General features: G+C 43.2%; 1 protein-coding gene across 4 annotated transcripts in view; it reads left to right on the top strand.

The window, feature by feature from the left end:
* ABCA1 (ATP binding cassette subfamily A member 1) overlaps positions 1-23124 on the top strand; it is a 137054-nt gene that overhangs the window by 25565 nt on the left and 88365 nt on the right. For all 4 annotated transcript variants that reach the window (XM_025282162.3, XM_025282160.3, XM_025282161.3 and 1 more), the window contains 3 exons: positions 9495-9588; positions 15813-15954; positions 17591-17709. In XM_025282162.3, the coding sequence (XP_025137947.2) occupies positions 9495-9588; positions 15813-15954; positions 17591-17709 (355 nt within the window). The remainder of the gene's footprint in view (positions 1-9494; positions 9589-15812; positions 15955-17590; positions 17710-23124) is intronic.

Below are 23124 nucleotides of genomic sequence, written 5' to 3'. Positions count from 1 at the left end.
TGCATATTTTAGAGTACCAATATTTGGGCAATGTTCAGTGACAAGGAATAAGCAATCAAATAAATATAAATTGAGTCCTCATTTAAGAGCCACTGGAGAATTTTACAGTGTAGATGCAAACTTTCAGCATTCTCTCCCAGCTTCCAGTTTCACCTGATACATTTCTTCCCTGTCCTTAGTTCTGGCCTGGCAGTGCTGGTTCAAATCCAGCTAATAATTCTAATTACTATCTGATTTTAATTCAATTCTAATTCCAGCTTGGCCACTATCTGCCTTAATGGCTTAGGGAAACTCATTTTCCCTGATTTTTAGTTTCCCCTTCTATGGAATGAAGACAATTAGCACATATAGCCCTTTATTGTTTCCTTTGAATAAATATTTACTAAACATCTACTGCATGTAAGACAGTGTCCTGGGTATACAGTGGTGAAGCAGACAGGCAGGATCCCTGCTCTCATAGAGCTTACAGTTCAGCCAGGAAAGCAGATATGAAGCATGTTGTCACATAAGTAGAAATATCATAGCTGTGGTAAGTGCTATGAAGGAAAAAAAAAAAAAAAAAACCCATCCTACTATGTCAGTTACCACTAGGCTGTGGGTAGGGACTTAATTTAGAATGAAAGGTCATGACATTTAAGCTGAGAGCCTTGATGTTTAAGCAGCAGTTAGCTAGGGAAAGATCAGGAGCTCAGCCATCCAGGCACTGGCTTCCTGGCAGAGAGACAGGGTGTGAAGGCCACGTGCCTAATGCATGTCCTGGAGCCAAGGGACTGGGGCACCAGTGGCACTGAAGGAAGACTGGCTGCGGGTGAGTTGGGAGTCGGCAGGGTCAGGTCATGGAGCTGGCGAAGGACAGTTGAATTTTATATAATGTGCAAAAGGAGTCCCTGAGGTAGGTGGGTCATGATGAAGAGGGTCAGATTGTGTGGTCCTTGGCATTGAGGGGACTTGAAGGATGACAGCCTAAGCATACACATGTACCATTTTGTGCTCTGTTTTTGGGCTTCCCAGGTGGCCTCACCATAAAAAACCCACATGCCAGTACAGGAGATATAAGAGACTCAGGTTTGATCCTTGGGTTGGGAAGATCTCCTGGAGGAGGGCACATATTCTTGCCTGGAAAATTCCATGGACAGAGGAGTCTGAGTGGCTATGGTCCATGGGGTCGCGAAGAGTCAGACATGACTGAAGCATCTTAGCATGGCATGTATGTGTGTGTTTCCAAATAATCTTCATATTATAATAATTATGATTCTTGATGTGTAGGTTGTGTTTTATACTTTTGAAAGTACTCTTGTACCTGTTATCTTCTTGATTTTCACAGAAATCCTGAGAGATATTCATTACAATTTCGGTTTCATAGATGAAGGAAGTATTGTAAATTAATTAGTACATCATTAAGAGGAGGGACTGGAAGTTTTGACCCCAAATCTACCATGGGATAATGCCAGTGACATTCCTGGTAGCAATACAGGGATCCATGCAGTTTTCATTTTATAACCTCATGCATTATTGCCAACATTGAGATATTTCTTGTGTTTGCCATTATAAGTAAGTTACTATAAAGATTTTATACATATAGCCTTTTCTTATTTTTATATTATTTCCTTAGGCCAGAATCTCAGGAGTATGATTACTAGGTCAAAGGGAAGTGGCCCTTGACATATATGGTCAGATGTCCTTCCAAAGATCAAACCGGTTGAAAAATCCACTGTCACTGCATGAGGCTTTACAGTTCCGGGAGGGTAGGCCTGGCTTTCATATTTGTTTTTCCCTTTGGCATTCCTCTGATTTGATCTTTCAAGATTTCAGTTTAATTTAATTGAAGTGTATGTTGATAAGTGTTCACTGTGATGCTGACAGAGCCTAGAGTGTGCCATTGCTTTGATGAATTTTCTGTTATCTTGGGAAGTTCACTGTTTCATGTTCACTTCTTTACCTCTCAGAATAGTCTTCCATATTTTCATCAGTTTCTTTTCCCCATTGAATCCTGTTACCTTATCAAATTCTAAAAGTAGCCTAGTGGTATTTTAATGTCCCAGGGACATTGGATAATGTCTAGAGACATTGTTTGGTTGTTACAGTCCTGGGTAGGGGTGGTTGATGTCCACTGGTAGAGGCCAGGGATGGAGGAAACATTCTACCATTCATAGGAGAGCCCCTCAAAACCATTATCTGGCCCCCCTGTGTCAAGAGTTGAGAAGAACCCTGCTCTAGAAATGCTTGTGCATTGTATCCCCATGTTGTTGCTGAGGAGTAAGGAGAGGGCAAGTCCCCAGAGCAGCTCAGTGTAGCTATTTACTTAATCATCAGAAGTTTAATTTTAATACCAATCTGAAATAGGGTTTCTGAGTTTCTGACTTTGTTAAGAAGCACCTTTACAAAAACAGTGTTCCTCTCCATTTCTTCCACTCTGTGGTAGAGGCAGGCATGGAGGGAGGTGAATTCATAATAGAGTAAGATTCAAAAGTGTGTAACCATAGAGTGTGTGTAACAAAAGTGTGGGTGAATTTAACTCAGGTGACCATTATATCTACTACTGTGGGCAGGAATCCCTTAGAAGAAATGGAGTAGCCATCATAATCAACAAAAGAGTCCTAAATGCAGTACTTGGATGCAGTCTCAAAAATGACAGAATGATCTCTGTTCATTTCCAAGGCAAACCATTCAAAATCACAGTACTCCAAGTCCATGTCTCAATCAGTAATGCTGAAGAAGCTGAAGTTGAATGGTTCTATGAAGACCTATATGACCTTCTAGAACTAACACCCAAAAAAGATGTCCTTTTCATTATAGGGGACTGGAATGCAAAAGAAGAAAGTCAAGACATACTTGGAGTAACAGGCAAATTTGGCCTTGCAGTACAGAATGAAGCAGGGCAAAGGCTAATAGAGTTTTGCCAAGAGAACGCACTGGTCATAGCAAACACTCTCTTCCAACAACACAAGAGAAGACTCTACACATGGACATCACCAGATGGTCAATACCAAAATCAGATTGATTATATTCTTTGCAGCCAAAGATGCAGAAGCTCTATACAGTCAACAAAAAAAAGAGCAGGAGTTGACTGTGGCTCAGATCATGAACTCCTTATTGCCAAATTCAGACTTAAATTGAAGAAAGTGGGGAAAACCACTAGACCATTCAGGTATGACCTAAATCAAATCCCTTACAATTATACAGTGGAAGTGGGAAATAAATTTAAGGGACTAGATCTGATAGACAGAGTGCCTGATGAACTATGGACGGAGGTTCATGACCTTGTACAGGAAACAAGGATCAAGACCATCCCCAAGAAAAAGAAATACAAAAACACAAAATGGCTGTCTGAGGAGGCCTTAAAAATAGCTGTGAAAAGAAAACAAGCAAAAAACAAAGGAGAAAAGGAAAGATATAAGCATCTGAATGCAGAGTTCCAGAGAATAGCAGGAGAGATAAGAAAGCCTTCCTCAGCGATCAATGCAAAGAAATAGAGGAAAACAATAGAATGGAAAAGACTAGAGATCTCTTCAAGAAAATTAGAGACAGCAAGGGAACATTTCATGCAAGATTGGCTCAATAAAGGACAGAAATGGTATGGACCTAACAGAAGCAGAAGATATTAAGAAGAGTTGGCAAGAATACACAGAAGAACTATACAAAAAAGATCTTCATGACCCAGATAGTCATGATGGTGTGATCACTCACCTAGAGCCAGACATCCTAGAATGTGAAGTCATGTGGGCCTTAGAAAGCATCACTACGAACAAAGCTAGTGGAGGTGATGGAATTCCAGCTGAGTTATTTCAAATCCTAAAAGATGATGCTATGAAAGAGCTGCACTCAATATTCCAGCAAATTTGGAAAACTCAGCAGTGGCCACAGGACTGGAAAAGGTCAGTTTGCGTTCCAGTTCCAAAGAAAGGCAGTGCCAAAGAATGCTCAAACTACTACACAATTGTACTCATTTCATATGCTAGCAAAATAATGCTCAAAAATTCTCCAAGGCAGGCTTCAACAGTACATGAACCATGAACTTCCAGATGTTCAAGCTGGATTTAAGAAAAGGCAGAGGAACCAGAGATCAAATTGCCAACATCTGTTGGATCATTGAAAAAACAAGAAAGTTCCAGAAAAACATCTGCTTTATTGACTATGCCAAAGCCTTTGACTGTGTGGATCACAACAAACTGTGGAAAATTCTGAAAGAGATGGGAATACCAGACTACCTGATCTGTCTCTTGAGAAATCTGTATGCAGGTCAAGAAGTAATAGTTAGAACTGTACATGGAATAGCAGACTGGCTCCAAATCAAGAAAGGAGTATGTCAAGGCTGTATATTGTTACCCTGCTTATTTAGCTTATATGCAGAGTACATCATGAGAAACGCTGGGCTGGAAGAAGCACAAGCTGGAATCAAGATTGCCGGGAGAAATATCAATAACCTCAGATATGCAGATGACACCACCCTTATGGCAGAAAGTGAAGGAGAAACTGAAAAGCCTCTTGATGAAAGTGCAAGAGGAGAGTGAAAAAGTTGGCTTAAAATTCAACATTCAGAAAACTAAGATCATGGCATCTGGTCCCAACACTTCATGGGAAATAGATGGGGAAACAATGGATACAGTGACAGACTTTATTTTCTTGGGCTCCAAAATCCCTGCAGATGGTGACTGCAGCCATGAAATTAAAAGACGCTTGCTCCTTGGAAGAAAAGCTATGACTAACCTAGAAAACATATTCAAAAGCAGAGACATTACTTTGCCAACAAAGGTCTGTCTAGTCAAAGCTATGGTTTTTCCGGTAGTCATGTGTGGATGTGAGAGTTGGACTATAAAGAAAGCTGAATGCTGAAGAATTGATCCTTTTGAACTGTGGTATTGGAGAAGATGCTTAAGTCCATTGGACAGCAAGGAGATTCAACCAGTCAATCCTAGAGGAAATCAGTCCTGAATATTCACTGGATGGACTGATGCTGAAGCTGAAACTCCAATACTTTGGCCACCTGATGCAAAGCACTGACTCATTTGAAAAGACCCTGATGCTGGGAAAGATTGAGGGCAGGAGGAGAAGGGGACGACAGAGGATGAGATGGTTGGATGGTATCACCGACTCAACAGACATGTTTGAGTAAGCTCTGGGAGTTGCAGAAGCCTGGTGTGCTGCAGTCCACGGGGTCACAAAGAGTCGGACACGACTGAATGATTGAACTGAACTGAACTAAACCATAAAGTATCTGTCTTATTTCCAAGCTATTTATGAAGGCCTACTTGAAGTAAAAATGCTGTTTAGAGATGGGGGATGAAATCTGATTTTGATAATAAGTGCAACCAAAATGGCTTTCCATATGTGGAACCAGAAGTCAAATTAAGTTTCAAGAGGGAAGCTATTGGTAAAGAAAAACCTGGAACATCTCCCTGAGTTTAGAAGGCAAATTCTGTGTTCGGTGACAGAAATCATTTTAGAAGTTCAGAGTAAAAGCGCATGGGTAGAACTGTGTCTTTTATTAGTTCTCTGGTTTGAGTGTCTCTTGGAGACAGTCTCTTCATTAATACATGTTACTGTCTCAGCTCAGTAAGGCTTATAAGGATCAAAAATCTAGATACTCTGGTAATGGGGCAGGGGATAAGGAGATTGGGGTACATAGTGGTTTAAAACACCCTTGAGCTGGACTGGTTTTGAATTCTGGCACTATTTACTGAATTTGTATCCACATTTATTAACTCCTTGAACCTCATCTGTGAAATGGGATTTATGATAGTATTAACAGGGTTGTTTGATGATTAACTGAGTTTATATATGTAAAGCACTGAGAACACTGATGCATGAATTCTAAGTCACTTCAGTTGTCTCTGACTCTTGGTGACCTTATGGACAGTAGCCCGCCAGGCTCCTCTGTCCATGGGATTCTCCAGAGAAGAATACTGGAGTGGGTTGCCACGCCCTGCTCCAGGGGATTTTCCCAACCCAGGTATCGAACCCACCTTTCTTAACATCTCTTGCATTGGCAAGCAGGTTCTTTACCGCTAGCACCACCTGGGAAGCCCTGCACTGATGCATCATGGTTAGACCTATTTAAGTATTAGCTATCATTATTGTCGGTCTCGTTCTTACCTCTTTGCCTAATCTGCTTACACCCAGTTGCTGGGAATGATTTGCAAGATATACTTTGTACTCTTTGCTGTCAGTACCATGGGAAAGATCCACTTTTTTTTTTTTTTTTCCCGGTCAATCAACATATTTTGAGCATCGGTTCCCCTGCAGTGTTCTAGATGTGGGACTGCAGAGATGTCCAGGAACCTAAGACTTGATTCAGTGAGTCAGATCAGTGCCTAGGAGGGCTGGTGAACACCGGACTCCTTTTAAGTGGCTGTCTTGAAAGGTATATGTCCCAAACATAGCTCTATGAGAGGCAGCATGAGGGGTGCAAAAGCATGTAGGAGTCAGTAGATCTGGGTTCAAACTCTTGTGTGCTCTCTTACCAGGCTATGGCTCAGAACCTGCCCCAATCTAATGATACCAGCTACCTCACAGAGTTATTGTGAAAATTAAATATTAGAGACGAGGTGTATATAAAATCCCCTGTACAGAGTAGGTGCTCAATATTGACTGTCACTATTATAAATCTGTAGGCCATGAGCTCATTTTACCTTTGTGGAACCTGTTGATATGCTTTGATCATGACTTAGTGGGGTTATTTCTCAGCTGAGCCACTGGTTTCCAAAGTTGGGCAAAACTAGCTGTTCCTCTCAACCCTGCCACTGACTGTCTCTGTGACTTACCCTTTGAGCTTTAGTTTTGTCACATATAAAATGGAGATGATTATGCTTCTCAGGGTTGTTTGCAGGATTAAATGAAATGATCCATTTATAAGGTGCTTGTTACACACTGGACTCTAAATAAGTGGTAGCTACTATTTATCCCCAAAGTGTGCATGGCAGTTTCAGAGCTTCTAGGTTGATGACTATCTTACTCATACTCTTTATTTAATTTTGGTTTTACTTTTTGAAGTTCTTTTCTGAATTTATTCACAGTTAAACTGCTTTTTAAAACTTGTACTCCCTTTTGTTAATATTTGTAAGTGATTTTATTTAGCTGTAAGCTTGGAATGCATACAATTTTGTGTTCTGCTTCGTTCACTTACTGTTATATGGTTAATAGTATCTGTGTTTCATAAACATTGTTGTAATAACTGTATAAAGTTAAGTAGATGTGCCATAATTTAATCATTTCCCTATTGCTGTGCAATTGTTTCCAATATTTTCCAATTATACTGTCTAAATGAACGAATAACAATATATGTAGCTTTTTGACATTTTAAACTTAGTTCTGTGGGATGAATTTCTAGGAATATTCTTTGGTCAAAGGGGATAAACATATCTTTTGAATACATATGGCTAAGTTGCTTTCCTAAAGGGCTCAACTGACTTACATTTCCAGCTTATTGTTTTGTAAACTTCAGTTCATTCTCTCACTCAACATACATTTTAAAGCCCTTATCTTGAGGCAGGCTTAGAGAGAAGAAGGTGACACTAGGGGAGAAACTCCTGCTGTGCCAAGTGCTGATAGAGGCTCAGGGTACCTGGGGAGCTGGAGAAGGGACCTGCAGCTCAGTTGGTAGAATGTCATTTGAAAGCAACACTGAGTGTTGCTTCTTTGGGATTATTTACAGAAATACTTAGCAAGACCAGCCCATCTTTGGTCTTGGAAATCCCATAGATAGCATGCTTTCTTCCAAAGAAGGACCTATGTGTCTGTTTTTTCCTGATGTGCTATCTAGAGCAAATTATTCTTCATAGTTATATGGTAGCAGTGTTTTTTGTTCTACAAAAAAAGTAATACATGCTCATTATGGAAAATTTAGAAAACACAGGAAAGTGTTTTTAAAAAAAATCACCCATGCATGTTCTTACCATCCTAGGACATCCACTGCTCTCATCCATGTATTTCCTTCTATAAAGAAGATTTAAAAAAGAATTTAATGTATAACCATATCAAAGGTCTTTGGAATCTAAAATACCAGAAATCCAACAACAAATAAACAAAAGATGAAACCAAGCTGAAGCAAGGTTAAATTAATTATGATCTATTCATAGTGTGGAGTATCAAGTGGCCATTAAAATCTATATTTTAAGAGAATATTTTATGTCATGGGGAACACTCCCAGTATGATATTCAATGAAAAAGCAAAATACAAGATTATATATGCTGTATAATCTTAATTTTATAGAGAAAAAATATTATTTATGTATGAATAGAAAAGAAAGACAGAAATATTAATGGAGAACCATTATTAGCTTAATTTACTAGGGATTATCTCCAGGAAGTAGGATTAACAGTGATTTATATTTATTTTTGTCTACTTTTCTGTATTTTTTTAATTTCAAATTTTCCACAATAAAAATATATGGACTTGGGGATCAAAAAAAAATCTATTTAAATAAAAGGAAAGATTTCATATCTGTGTTCTCTTGGCTTTATGTCTCTGAAGACATAGTTGTAGTTACCCTCACCCACAAGGGCCTGAGACTCTCCTGGGCTTTTGGTGTTCTTCCTAATTAGAACATCGGAGTCTAGAGCTGAAAGGAATGATAGAAGTGAGGCTTCAACAGTGGAACTAGTTGTCTGAACACCACAGGTTCAGTTAGATTATGTCTCATGATTTCTATCCTGTCCCTGTGCTTATTTATCCCTGGTAGCTCACTGAAGCAGATTTCCTTTAGAGAAACCCCACTGCTTTAACCGGTGAATAACACTTACTTACGTTCAGTGGTCATCTAACCCATTGGAGAAGATGGTGACTGGATTTTGACGGATGGGGAAGGACTTTGCACTCTTCCCAGATATTTCCAGCCCTGATGGCACACAGGTCAACATGGAACTGAGTGTGACTTTCCATTGTCCTTTGGAGCCTTCTTCTCAGCCCCACAGGGGGCAACTTCATTTGTTCCTTTAGAGCTGAGCTGGTGGGTATTTAGCACAGCAGTTTGCAAAGTCTTCTTTCACCAAATGGTCATAACATACCTGACACTGTGCTAAGGCTGTGGAGGTGCAAAGATGAGTTGATCCAGTGCTGGCTTTCAGGGTGCTCATATTGTAGTGAGGAAGCCAGTAACAAAAACACGATTTCAGGGGCTCAGGGAAACTGTTATGGGAGGAGGATTCATGGGTTACTCTGGGAGCACAGCAGAAGGGCTTCCCGCTCTGCCTGAGATTTTAGTAAAGGAAATTGTGCCTGGTTGAGTCTTGAAGGGTGAGTGGAAGTGAGCCAGATGAAGCAGGATGGGAGGCATCTTCCCTTTCTTAGGGAAAACACAGAGGTATGGAATAATAGTAAGGTGTATTAGGTGAGAACTATAAACAGTTCAATATCATTAAAGCTTAGAGTGTGGTAAGAGAGGCCGGATAAGTAGGTTCATTGTTTAATTAATCTTTTCATGGATTTCCCAATGCTCAATAGTGTTCGGCATCCATGTTTGTTTAATTCACAGTGCTTTGTCTTGTTTCCTACTCAGTGTCAGCTGTTTCTTGAAGTGGCCTGGCCTCTATTCATCTTCCTGATTCTGATCTCCGTGAGGCTGAGCTATCCACCCTATGAACAACATGAATGTGAGTATCTGAGCATCCCGCCTGAGGCTTACCACTGGCAACTGAAATTCAGGCAAAGGGCAGGGACTAAATGTGACCTTTCCCATAACTCTATCTTTAGGAAACACGGAAAATGGTTTGGAACAGAACAGCTAGGCTTCCGATTATTTGATAAGCCATCAACTCAGGAAACCATTTTCAGCCCTAGTGAATGGTGATAATAGTAGTTATAATAATAGCCGACATCTGTTTCATACATTTTCAATCATGAAAATAAAATAGTCTTACTGATAGCTCAGAGAGGGGTGATTAAAAAAGCTCCCTAAGGCAATACCTTAACATCACTGTCATCTGGTCCCTGCCAGGCTTTTTCACATACATTATGTTTTTATCACACAGTTGTAAATCATGGGACCCATAATTTTAAGCAGCATTTGTGTAGAATATCTCAGATCGACTAATATTATTCCATTTGATTCTCATAACAACCTCATATAATGGACTTTATCATTGTGATCATTTGCTTTAATTTCTTAATAAGTAACTAGGAACTCAGAAAAGTTCAGGGGCTTGCCTGAGGTATATCTATTAAGTGACAGTGATGCAATAAAACTCAGGTCATCTGACTCCCAATTATATGTTTGGATGACGGCCTTTTCAATGAGCATAGAGAATACAATAGTGGCTAAGAACACATGCTCTAGATGTCAGGTTACCTGGTTTGACTCTTGGCTTCAACACAGGTCACCTTGGGCAAGTGACGTAAGTTCTTTTTATAAAAGGGGAATAATGCTTACCCCATATGTTTGTTGTGGGGCTTCCCTGGTGGCTCAGACAGTAAGGAATCTGCCTGCAACACAGGAGACCTGGGTTCATCCCTGGGTCGGGAAGATTCCCAGAAGGGAATGGTTACCCACTCCAGTATTCTTGCCTAGAGAATTCCATGAACAGTGGAGCCTGGTAGGCTACAGTCCATGGGATTGCAAAGAAGCGACTAACACTTTCATTTTATTTTTTCATGGTGGTTGTGAGTGTTATCCCACAGTCTCAATCTTTCTCTCCTGGTTGAGCTTGCTAGATGGATTAACACTGCAAAAATGCCCCAATCTGAAAGATCAGCATTTGTGGGGGAGTTTAGCTGGGACCTTTATTCCATGGCCCCAGTGACTTTTCCTGTCATTATCCAGCTCCATCCACAGCCCATCAGCCCCATCAGTTCAGTTCAGTTCAGTCTCTCAGTCGTGTCCAGCTTTTTGTGACCTCATAGACTGCAGCTCTCCAGGCTTCCCTGTCCATCACCAACTCCCAGAGCTTGCTCAAACTCATGTCCATCGAGTCGGTGATGCCATCCAACAATCTCATCCTCTGTCATCCTCTTCTCCTCCCGCCTTCAATCTTTCCCAGCATCAGGGTCTTTTCCAATGAATCAGTTCTTCACATCAGGTAGCCAAAGTATTGGAGCTTCAGCCTCAGGATCAGTCCTTCCTATGAATATTCAGGACTGATTTCCTTTAGGATAGATTGGTTTGATCTCCTTGAAGTCCAAGGGACTCTCGAGAGTCTTCTCTAATGCCACAGTTCAAAAGCATCAATTCTTTGGTGCTCAGCATTCTTTATAGTCTCACATTTATACATGACTACTGGAAAACCATAGCTTTGAATAGATGGACCTTTGTCAGCAAAGTAATATCTCTGCTTTTTATTATTCTGTCTAGGTTGGTCATAGCTTTTCTTCCAAGGAGCAAGCAGCTTCTCTAGTAGCTCAGCTGGTAAAGAACCAGCCCCATAGGTGTACAGGATACAGTTCTTCAGGGAAGTGGTGGAGCTGGGGTCACATTTGAATTGTGTTCCTAATCTGATCCCATGTCTTTCAGGGCACATACTCACAGTTATTCATCTGCTAATTTGCTAGTACACATTATACATATTCAAGTTAAAAAAAAACAAACACCTGAAAACATTCTACCAGATGTGATTTTCTGATTTTACCAAAAAGGAAAAGCACATACAATGAAATATACACTCTATTTATGGGCCTGGGAGGTAATTCTGCTTTTTTGTTTGGAACCTCAAAGGTTGATGAGCAAATGCATATTTGATTTTATATAAATGTTACCCTAAGCCCTGCTGATGTAACCATTTTAGGGAAAACTCAGCTTTTTCATCTGTTAGTCTAGTCTCTCTCTGGAATTATCACAAGCGAGGAAGGCAGTGTAGTGGAAATCACACTGAGTTTAGAATCAGAAAAGTTGGGATTTGTTTGGATCCCACTTCCTGGCTCTGCCACTTGCTGAAGTTGTGATCTTGGGCAAGTTGTTGAATTTTGACGCAGATCTCTTTGAATCCAGACCATCGATTCTCAGAAATGTTGTGAAATTCCTATACCTAAGATAAGACTTTTCAGTTCAGTTCAGTTCAGTTCATTTCAGTCGCTCAGTTGTGTCCAACTCTTTGCAACCCCATGAATCGCAGCACGCCAGGCCTCCCTGTGCATCACCATCTCCCAGAGTTCACTCAAACTCACATCCATCGAGTCGGTGATGCCATCCAACCATCTCATCCTCTGTCGTCCCCTTCTCCTCCTGTCCCCAGTCCCTCCCAGCATCAGAGTCTTTTCCAATGAGTCAACTCTTCACATGAGGTGGCCAAAGTACTGGAGTTTCAGCTTCAGCATCATTCCTTCCAAAGAACACCCAGGGCCAATCTCTTTTAGAATGGACTGGTTGGATCTCCTTGCAGTCCAAGGGAGTCTCAAGAGTCTTCTCCAACACCACAGTTCAAAAGCATTAATTCTTCGGTGCTCAACTTTCTTCATAGTCCAACTCTCAAATCCATACATGACCACAGGAAAAACCATAGCCTTGACTAGACGGACCTTTGTTGGCAAAGTCATGTCTCTGCTTTTGAATATGCTATCTAGGTTGGTCATAACTTTCCTTCCAAGGAGCAAGCGTCTTTTAATTTCATGGCTGCAGTCACCATCTGCAGTGATTTTGGAGCCCAAAAAAATAAAGTCTGACACTGTTTCCGCTGTTTCCCCTTCTATTTCCCATGAAGTGATGGGACCAGATGCCATGATCTTCATTTTCTGAATGTTGAGCTTTAAGCCAACTTTCTCACTCTCCTCTTTCACCGTCATCAAGAGGCTTTTTAGTTCCTCTTCACTTTCTGCCATAAGGGTCGTGTCATCTGCATATCTGAGGTTATTGACATTTTGATTCCAGCTTGTGCTTCTTCCAGTCCAGTGTTTCTCATGATGTACTCTGCATAGAAGTTAAATAAGCAGGATGACAATATATAGCCTTGACGTACTCCTTTTCCTATTTGGAACCAGTCTGTTGTTCCATGTCCAGTTCTAACTGTTGCTTCCTGACCTGCATATAGGTTTCTCAAGAGGCAGGTCAGGTGGTCTGGTATTCCCATCTCTTTCAGAATTTTCCACAGTTTATTGGGATAAGACTTTTGCCCTCCCTCAATGCAGTTCTTGCAGCTTTACTTCTTGTTCTCAGCACTTTCTAGGGACCTGGCTGGAAGGGCAGAGAGTTAAGCTGATGCTTGCAGAGGTGTCTTGTCTCTGGGAGCAAGGGGTTGGTATGTAATTCTTCCCCATTAATCTTTCCCAGTTTGACCCAGACCCATGAAGATCCTCATCACTTCCCTGGATCATGAGAGTCCATCATCCTGTGTACCTGATGCCAAATCCTCATCCTGGTTTTGTCTGGAAATCAGATGGGACATGGCACACGGGGAAGGGTGTGCCCACTCACTGGGCTGTGGGCTGAAGCACCTTGTCAGTGTGCTGGACCAGCACCACCCTGGCTTTGGTGCCAGCATTTCCTGGAGGTTAAAAGGGGACAATCCCTTGGTCCTTCGAGTATTTGGTTGGGTTACATAAATCTCCCCTGAATGAGGAGCCGCTGACTTAGGCAAGGGACCTTGTTTGGTTTTCCTTGAACTATTAACAGGGAGATAAGGGGATTAACTGAGTAAATGCTCAAGAGGCCAGAGTCCCTGCAGAGGACCAGATCTTGTTTCATCCTTGTTTTGGATGTTGCTTCTCTGGTTGGTATGTGGACAGAAGAAAAAGACAGATAAAAGGACCCCAGTATTGAAATGCAAAATGTCGAAAGTTCTGGCTATGGGTGAACTTCTGGGGAGACTCTGTTAGCCCATTTGCATGGAAATGTAAACTGAAAAAAATGGGTTTATGCCTTAGAGGGAGGTGGGGGCTGTGAGATGGAAGGAGTGCTCCTAGCTGGGCAGGAGCTGAGGAAGTACTGTTGTAGGCTGGCCACCAAGCGCTGCAGTAACTCTAATGGGCCCATTCGCTGATCCTTACCCTGTGCCAGGGACTCATACTTTGCCTATAAAAACTCATGTAATACTTACTATGGCTCTGTGAAATGGATTCTATTGTTATCATCATTTTATAGATGAAGAAATTGAGGCTTTAAGGGGTCACTGACTTGACCAAAGTCACTATTTAGCAAGTTGCAGAGACTGTTGGTCTAACCCTAAACCCTGTGAAGCTCTATGGCTCTTCACCACCTACAGCCTTGGTTCTTAATGATTGTCAACTCTTTGGGGGTCACAGGTTATCCTGAGAATATGATGAGTGCTGGAGCCTCGGCCTTTCTGTCACAGGAATCCACACATGCTTGGTCTCAAGTTAAGAGACCCAGGTTCCAGAGCACATTTATCTTGATCTGCTTAAGCAGCTCCATGGCTCATGTCCATGAACCAAACTGTATTTTGATGCCTCTCACCAGTCCCTGTACATGCAGTCCTGCTGTTTGTAAGAAGCTCCTCTGTAGTGAAGGGAAAGGAAAGAGAGGAGATGGCCTGCAAGAGGGGGCTTGTTGTTTTGGTGGATAGAGAAGCAGCAACAGCAACTAATGTAGCTTCACAGATGACATTTGATCCTAAGTCAGCACCTTCATCGAGTGCCTTTGAGGAGCTTGGGAACTAGTGGAGAAGGTGAACAGAGGTCCACAGGGGACAGTAATGGGAGTGTTGAGAAGAGCCAACAGATAAGGGAGTTGTTCAGTTGCTAAGTCATGTCCCACTCGTTGTGACTCCATGGATTGCAGCACACCAGGCTCCTCTGTCCTTCACTGTCTCCCGGAATTTACTCAAATTCATGTCCATTAAGTCGGTGATGCCATCCAACCATCTCATCCTCTGTTGCTCCTTCTCCTCCTGCCCTCAATCTTTCCCAGGATCAGGGTCTTTTGCAATGAGTCAGCTCTTTGCATCAGGTGGTCAGAGTATTAGAGCTTCAACTTCAGCATCAATCCTTCCAATGAATATTCAGGGTTGATTTCCTTTAGGATTGACTGGTTTGATCTCCTTGCTGTCCAGGGGACTCTTAGGAGTCTTCTCCAGCATCACAGTTTGAAAGCATCAATTCTTTGGTGCTCAGCCTTCTTTATGGTCCAGCTCTCACATCCATGATTATTGGGAAAACCATAGCTCTGACTATATGGACCTTTGTCAGCAAAATGATGTCTCTACTTTCTAATATAATGTCTAGGTTTGTCGTAGCTTTTCTTCCAAGGAGCAAGCATCTTTTAATTTCATGGCTGCAGTCACCATCCACAGTGATTTTGGAGCCCAAGAAAATAAAATCTGTCACTGCTTCCATTGTTTCCCCTTCTATTTGCCATAAAGTGATGGGACTAGATGCCATGATCTTAGGTTTTTTGTTTTTTAATATTGAGTTTTAAAGGAGGCCACAGGTGTAAGGGAAGGAACATGACTGAGATCACAGAAGCATGGGTTCTACCCCTGGTCCTGCCCACTGAGTCCCTGAGTGTTCTTCATCAGCCACTTTTTCTCACCATGGTTTCTTCTTTCAAATATGAAGGAAGAGGATTAAGTCATCACCAGGGCCTCTCTGTGTCTCGAAAGGGTGAAGTGGGTGGCGAAAGGTGAAGGGATGAGGATCTCATACTTGCTGCCCTCCAGGCACCTTCTGTGTATGATCTGGTCACTTCCCCAAAGCTGGTGTCATGAATCCAACCCTACAGATGATGTCAGGTAGATTAGGAACTGCTATCTGATGCCACATTTCCAACTTATGATCAGTCGATGGTGGCAGATTTCTGGGATTCAGAGAATGGGACAAGTTTGGGATGGAACAATGTTTGGGTGGAACCAAAAGAGAAAAAGATTGCTATCAAATCCCAAATCCTTCAAAGCATTAATGTTTCTCCTTGTGTTTTTCTCTTCCTCAATTTCAACAGGCCACTTTCCAAACAAAGCCATGCCCTCTGCAGGAACACTTCCTTGGGTTCAGGGGATTATCTGTAATGCCAATAACCCCTGTTTCCGTTATCCAACTCCTGGTGAGGCTCCGGGAATTGTTGGAAACTTTAACAAGTCCATGTAAGTACCGGATCAGGTTTTCTTTCCCAAACTTGTCCGTTAATACTTCTTCTTTCCTTTCTCAGACTCCGGGGAATTTTAAATGGTTGGGTTTGAGTGAAGGTGCTTTTGTGAAGGTTTGTGTGATAAAGTCCAAAGAATGAGACCAGGGAGAATTGCTGCCAAAATTTAAAACCTTGTAAGCTCATTTTGGTACATTTTTTATATAGCTGACAGTTCTGTGGTTGGGGGCCTTTCCTTAAAAAACTGGCAGGTAGAGAGGTAGGGAGAGGGGAGGAGAGGGTGAGATGTAAGGAAAGAGTAACATGGAAGCTTACATTACCATATGTAAAATAGTTAGCCAATGGGAATTTGCTGTATGGTTCAGGAAACTTGAACAGGAGCTCTGTATCAACCTGGAGGGGTGGGGTGGGGAGGGAGATGGGAGGGAGCTTCAAAAGGGAGGGGATATATGTATACTTATGGTTGATTCATGTTGAGGTTTGACAGAAAACAGCAAAATTCTGTAAAGCAATTATCCTTCAATAAAAAAATAAATTAATTAAAAAAAAAGAAAAAAAAAACCCTGGCAGGTAAGTAGAGAAGGGAGACACGCACGTCAGCCTCATGCATTAGTGAGCAAACACTTATTTAGCAAACGTTTATTGTGTGTGGGAGACAACTGGTCCAGAAGTTGGGATATAGAGGTGTGCAGAGGATGTGGCCTGTCCTCAGGGAGCTCACAGCCAAAGCTAGGGGAGCTTGGTCCTTTCTGCTCTCGGATCTCCTTTCTTTCTTCATGGGTGCCCTGTCACACTGCAGTGTCCGTCCTTCTGTCTACAGGTCTTTCTTGGCCCTGGGTGTAAGCTCCCTGAAGGGCATCTTTCATCACTTTTGTATTCCTGGCTCATGGTTTCAACAACAGACATAGGTAGGGCTGAATAAGTGTTTGCCAAATGAGCCATTGAAGATTCTTGGAAGACACAGAACCATGGCAGGAGTTAGAAAGGACTAAAGGCCGCAGGAGACGCAGCAGGACAGTTCTGAGGAGACTGCACCAGGCAGGCAGGGCCCCATCACAGCGTGCATAGGCCTTAGGCTTCGTGACTTTCATGAGCCCCTTTTTCCGTGAAACAGCATTAAAAATTTTATTTTTTAACTGTGTTGGGTATATAAAGATGAGTATATTCCGGGCTAAATTAATGATATGCATTCATTCAGAAATTTTTTCCTGATTTTAAAAGAAATTTAAAAATGTTGTGGACCCCTAAGTGTATCCTGGGCCTTAGGCACTGTGTCTGCTGTGTTTCGTGGATAAGTTGGTCCTGGGGGCCTGTGTGTGTGTGTGTGTGTGTGCACGCCTGTGCATGTGAGGGAGTGCTTCCTGCAGAGGCAGCATGCGGACTGGGCCTTGAAGGCTGGTAAAGTTTGGTTGTGCGGATACATGAGGATGAGTGTTTGGGGCAGGGTGGGTGGGTGGATGGGTGGGTGGGAGCATAGCATCTCAGAGGCTGGGTGAGGGGGCAGCTGGAGTGGGTCAGGGGTGGCCTACAGGGTCCCTGCAGCCAAGCTGGGTGTTCCTGGCAGGTACTTTGTTCAAACTGAAGAGACAGCTGGTCTAACCAGGACGTTTCTGCTTTTCTTGCTCCCCCTGCAGTGTGTCTCGCCTGTTCTCAGACGCTCGGCGGCTTCTCTTGTACAGCCACAGAGACACCAGCATGAAGGACATACGCAAAGTTTTGAAGACGTTGTACCAGATCGAGCGTTTCAGCTCACGTAAGCAAAAACCGTCTGTGAATCGGATCATAATTGGAAATGAACCTGCACCAGGGAGAGACAGCAGCTGACGTGTCCTGGCACTTGTTCCTTTTAGCTCTTCCCTGTGGGGTTTTCCTCCTCAGTGGCTAGGCTGTAAGGCCTCTCTGCAGGATGTATTTGAGAAGAAAATACAGAGATTATGAGTGCCCTGGCCTCCTCTGGGGACATAAAAGAAACCCCCTAGAGAGGAATGGCACTGGCCTGGCTTACGGACAGTTAGGGGTGCAGGTTGCTGCCAACCTCATTTTATGGAGTTGGCCATATGGTTGCCGTGAATGGGTGGATGTGTAGACAGGGGATGCTTCTGTGCATATAAGAGCAGATGAAGTTGCAACTTGATATGGATAAGTGAAAGTTAAGCATTCACTTCTAAAAGAAAAACTCAGTTCATCATCCCCCTAGTCATTTGATTTAGTCAATGAGCATTTGAACCTCTGTTCTCTAAAAAGTGACATCCTTATCTCTGATCTGGTGAGGGCCTGGGCAGTTTATTGCCATCTAGGAAGTGGCTGAGAGCAGGCAGCTTGCCGGCTGAGGTGCTGGCTGCAGAAGTCACCATGGAGCAGCCTCCCAGGCAGCGGCCAACAGGGGGACAGGGTTGGTGGGAGCATGCCCCCAGGTGCAGGTTGTGATGGCCTGCGTGGTCTGTAAAGAATTCAAAAGCGGTAATGGAGCTGACTAAGAGTCAGTCGCTTTTTATCATCTGCATGCACTGGTGGTTCTAAACAGTGTTGAGTGATAAGTTACCCCATCACCAGTCAGCTGCCACCACTGCTCCAGGAAAGTGCTCTTTTCTTAGTTCAGTGTTTGGGAGGAATAGGTGGTCTGGCTTTTGCTGAGAGGCCTCCCAGTTTGCTGTCCACTTGGTGAAAACAGAAATAGTGTAAAGTGCTAGAGTTTAAACCAGGCTTGATAAAGAGCTTTATCTTGGGTGGCTGGACTGTGCTTTACCTGGAGACAAACTGTATGGGAAGTGGTGAGCGGGAGGTGTCATTTCACAAGAAAAACAGGTGTGACCATGCCTGGGCTCCGGGTCAGCTCTGAGGAGCTCGCAGCTGCTCTGCTCCTAGGTGCACAGCCAGGCCATCTGGATGCCATTGCCTTGCCCTGTAGGTCCCCATCCTGCACACCTGTCTGTCCCAGCACAGGACGCAGAGAAACAACCACCACCAGTCAAGGCATTTGTCTTTCCTGATCTGCTGGGGGCCCCGTGCCTGGTGGACCAGAGACAGTCAGGGTTATTTCTTCTCCTGCAGAGGCAGTGTGACCCAGAGGAAAGAGTGCTACAGTGTATTATTTGGTAGCTTGGTGACTTTGTGAATAAGTCCTTTCGGGCTTTTTGGGGCCACACTTCTCAGCTGTAAAATGGAGCCAGTGGGAGAACTTTAGCTCATAGGATTGTTGTGAGGAGTAGAGGAGTTGAAACATTTAACTGCTTAAAAACTGCATCTAGAGCCAAGGAAACACTTGATGAATATGAGCTAGGATGATTTTGGAGTGCTATCTTGGCCAGGCTGTTTAACCTCTCCAAGCCCGAATTTCTTCAGCTATGAATAATAGGTAACTTGCAGTGTGAACTGGGAACCTCAGTGTCTGGCGCATAGTAGATGTTCAATAAACTGGAGCCGATTTTACTTCTGTGCATCAGTGATGTATTTCTGAGCACCTGGCCTTGCTCTTCTGCCTTCCACTGCATGGCTGGAGAAAGGGACTGTGAATGGGGGACAGGGCGGGGAGTAGTTTCATCTTGGTGGGTGCTTCCTAAGACACATATAAACTAGAGACATGAGTCAGGGTTGAGAAAGGAAGCCAAACGTGCATTCAAACAACTTTCTCTCCACAGCTCTGAAGAGAGATCTCTGATTATGGTTGTCTCCTGTCACAGCTTATCTCTCCTCACCCTTGTCTGCCCTGCAGCTACTTCTTGGGGCCACTTCTGCCCCACAGCTTCCACCTTTCTTGGCTCTCTTGTAGCACTGAGCCCAGCCTCAGTCCAGAGGGAGATGTAGAGAAATGTTGCTTCTTCCTAGGTGGAATCAGTAACTTTTTGCTTAATTTGAATAACACTCTAGATTTCAGAGGGGTTTCCCAGGTGGCACTAGTGGTAAAGAACCTACCTGCCAATGCAGGAGATGTAAGAGACGTGGGTTTGATCCTTGGGTCAGGAAGATCCACTGGAAGAGGGCATAGCAACCCACTCCAGTATTCTTGCCGGGAAAATCCCATGGACAGAGGAGCCTGGAGGGGCCTGGAGGGCTATAGTCCATAGGGTCACAAAGAATCAGACACGACTGAAGTGACTTAGCACGCACACATGCATGCACTACATTTCAGAGAGTCCAAGGCTGGGGTATATCAGTGTAGATCCTGACTTGGAGACCTCTGTTTCTCTGCAGTGAAAGCCTACTCAGAGCATGATGGGCTCAGCTCTCTTGTGCTGTCACACTGCAGATGGAAAGGATCTTTGGTTGGAGTCCTGCCCTCATCAACTTTCTCTGCCTACCCCAGGGGTGGCAGGTGGCAGGGACCTGCCTCTCCCACGGCAGCTCATTTTGGGTATTGGCACAATTCCCAATATTAGAATATTGGTATTCTAATTATCAGAATATATTCACTGGTCTTCTGTACCTTCCAGAGAAAGAGGCTAACCTATTTCCCTTGAAGTGTTTATAGACAACTCTTGTGTTTCTTTCCCTCTCTTCCTGAAATCTGTTGTCTTTTTAGGCTAAAAGTCCTCCATTCCTCTTCTGGAATGTCTACCACAACCCCCACTTCCTGATTTCTGCCTCTCAGAGGAGGCAGTTGGTTGTGTTTCAGTGTTTCTTTGTCTTTCTTGAAATTTATCAGAAATTACAACAGTCTTCCAGCACAGAGCAGGAAGGGACTTTCACTCTCTTGCTCTGAGCACCATATTTCTGTAATGTAGCCTTGGATTGCATGAGGCTTTTTGGCATCCACGTCACACAGTTGACTCATTCTCCACGTGCAGTCAACCTGAGCTGCAGAGCCTTTTAAATTCAGAGTATCGCAAGTTACTTGTTCTCCATTTCTGAATTGTGCTGTTGGCTTTTTGAACCTAAAGGGAGAATATCTATCTCTTTTCTGAATTACATTTTTAGATTCCTTATGTCATCTCTTCCTACTCAAACTGCTTCAGATTCTGTTTTTGCCGTGTATTATATTTACTAGTGCTGCTTGTTCCCTGCCATGTAGAAATTTGATAAATAGCTCTCTGTGTTCTCATCCAAGTCGTTGGTGGTTGTGGGACCAGCGTTGGAGGTTTGGATCAGTCTACTGGAGACTATCAGCCCTTTTGGACAGTGCCATTCAGGCTGTTACAGACCTACCAACCCATGTTGTCTTTGTGCTGGCCACCAGGCTCCTGTGATCTGGTTAGAGGACTTGTCTTGTTCTTCCTTTTCACTTCACCTGCTAACTCCATTGATACATCCACGGATTATTTGTGGATAGGGGGATGTCTGCTCAAATACTTTTTTCTAGTCCCATGGTTTGCTGGGCTAGGGCATTGTTTTATTTCCACTTGTTGGATTAGACCTTAGATGTCTGTTAGTTCATTTATAGACAAATGGGTTGATTGAATCAAATGTTCAGCCAGTATTTATTGAACACTAGTATGTCCCAACCAGTGTTCTAGGTGCTGAGACATAGAGGTGTACAGAACAAATATGGCCCCTGTCCATATGGAACTTCTATTCTAGAAAAAAGACTGTGATCCAGCCAGGGGTGGGGGAGGGACTTTCCCAAATTTGCATAGCTACCGGAGGGATATTCCGGGAATGGAATACAGCTAAACCTCTGCTGCTCCATGCAGTGCTCTTTCTACAGTGCTCTCTCGTTCTGTTCTAGCTGTTCCATTAATCTCCCACCTGGGAAGATCTCCAGTTCAAGAGTTAAGTCATAGTCAAGCTGTCATATCCTTGAAACCATCCTTATAAGCACATGCAGGAAGCTTTACAGACGGGCCTCACTCAGTTTTCTCATCACTGGAACTTTTTGGACATTTTATTTTCTTCCTAAATGTATATCCGTCCCGGTTGGACAGGGATTAAATTACGTTTGGGAGTCTAGGTGAGGAGCATTCACTCTTCTTAAGTCCCCGTCATGACTCCAACCCAGTGGAAATGTAAAAGTTGCACAAGTTCTCAAAAGCTCTAGAAAAAGTGACAGGTCTAGATTCTGTCTCTGTGAGATGTAGTCTGGCAAGAAAGAGCGTTTCTTTAAGTGAATCTTGTATGATATCTGAGATGGTTTTGAGCAGTACACAGATGACAACTTTTAATTTTAACTCACCTCAAAATAATTTCACAGTATTATTGCTTAGGAGGCTGTTAAATAGGGAAAATTTACTTAAAGTTAATTTAAAGACAATACCATTTTATGTGGGTGTGGTGAAACTTGTGTGAGTAGTTTTGTAGAGATGGGAGATTGGAAATTGCTGCTGTAAAAGAAAGCATTTTGGGTTTTGTATTAAGATTTGTTTGGGAGGTGTGATGTCACCAAGATGGTAAAAATAGGTCTTTGCTGACTTTGCTCCCCCCACAAAAAGAATCCTTTGGGGAACAAAATCAGGCTCTGTCCCTCATTAAGTGTGAAACTTGGGCATGCTTTGATTTATTCTGACCCTCAGTTTACCTGAAAAATGGAGATCAGGTATTCTGTGGGTTGTGTTTAGTTGCTCAGTCGTGTCCGATTCTTTGGACTGTAGCCTGCCAGGCTCCTCTGTCCATGGGGATTCTCCAGGCAAGAATACTGGAGTGGGTTGCCATGCCCTCCTCCAGGGGATCCTCCCAAACCAGGGATTGAAACCATTTTTCCCGCCTTGCGGGAGGATTCTTTACTATCTGAGCCACCAGGGAAGCCCTGTGGGTTGTTGAACATTACATCAGATGACATTGTGTGGATGGATGACTGATAGCGAGGTCATAGCACACAGCTGACATGGAATTAATCTGAGTCAGTTTACCTCCCCATCTGTTTCTGGCTACCTGTTTGGCTTTGCCAGTTTGTTAATCTTATTTGGGCCTCAGCTTCCCTTGCCTTGAAATTGGGACTTCGGTGAAATAACCTGAACATATTGCCTCTTGGAAACTTGGTACCTGGGTGAGGGATCACCTGGGACTGAGTAGTGCTGTGGGCTGGCCCCTGCTTGTGGCCCCTGGAGGGCAGGGTTGGGCCTTGTTTGTAACTCTGTCCCAAGCATCAGCAAGATAGCACAGTACAATCAGGCACAAGGCAAGCAGCCAGTGAATCTTTGCGGAATGAAGGTGAGGGATGATACCTGTCCTTTCTCCTTCACAGAGTATTTTGAGGGTCAAATGAAAGCACCTTGAAAAGTATAAAATCCCAGCACAT

The sequence above is a fragment of the Bubalus bubalis genome, chromosome 3, assembly GCF_019923935.1.
Source record: "Bubalus bubalis isolate 160015118507 breed Murrah chromosome 3, NDDB_SH_1, whole genome shotgun sequence".
NCBI classification, from domain to species: domain Eukaryota; kingdom Metazoa; phylum Chordata; class Mammalia; order Artiodactyla; family Bovidae; genus Bubalus; species Bubalus bubalis.
The sequence above is the reverse complement of the archived record's forward strand: the minus strand, read 5'-3'. Positions and strand labels throughout refer to the sequence as shown.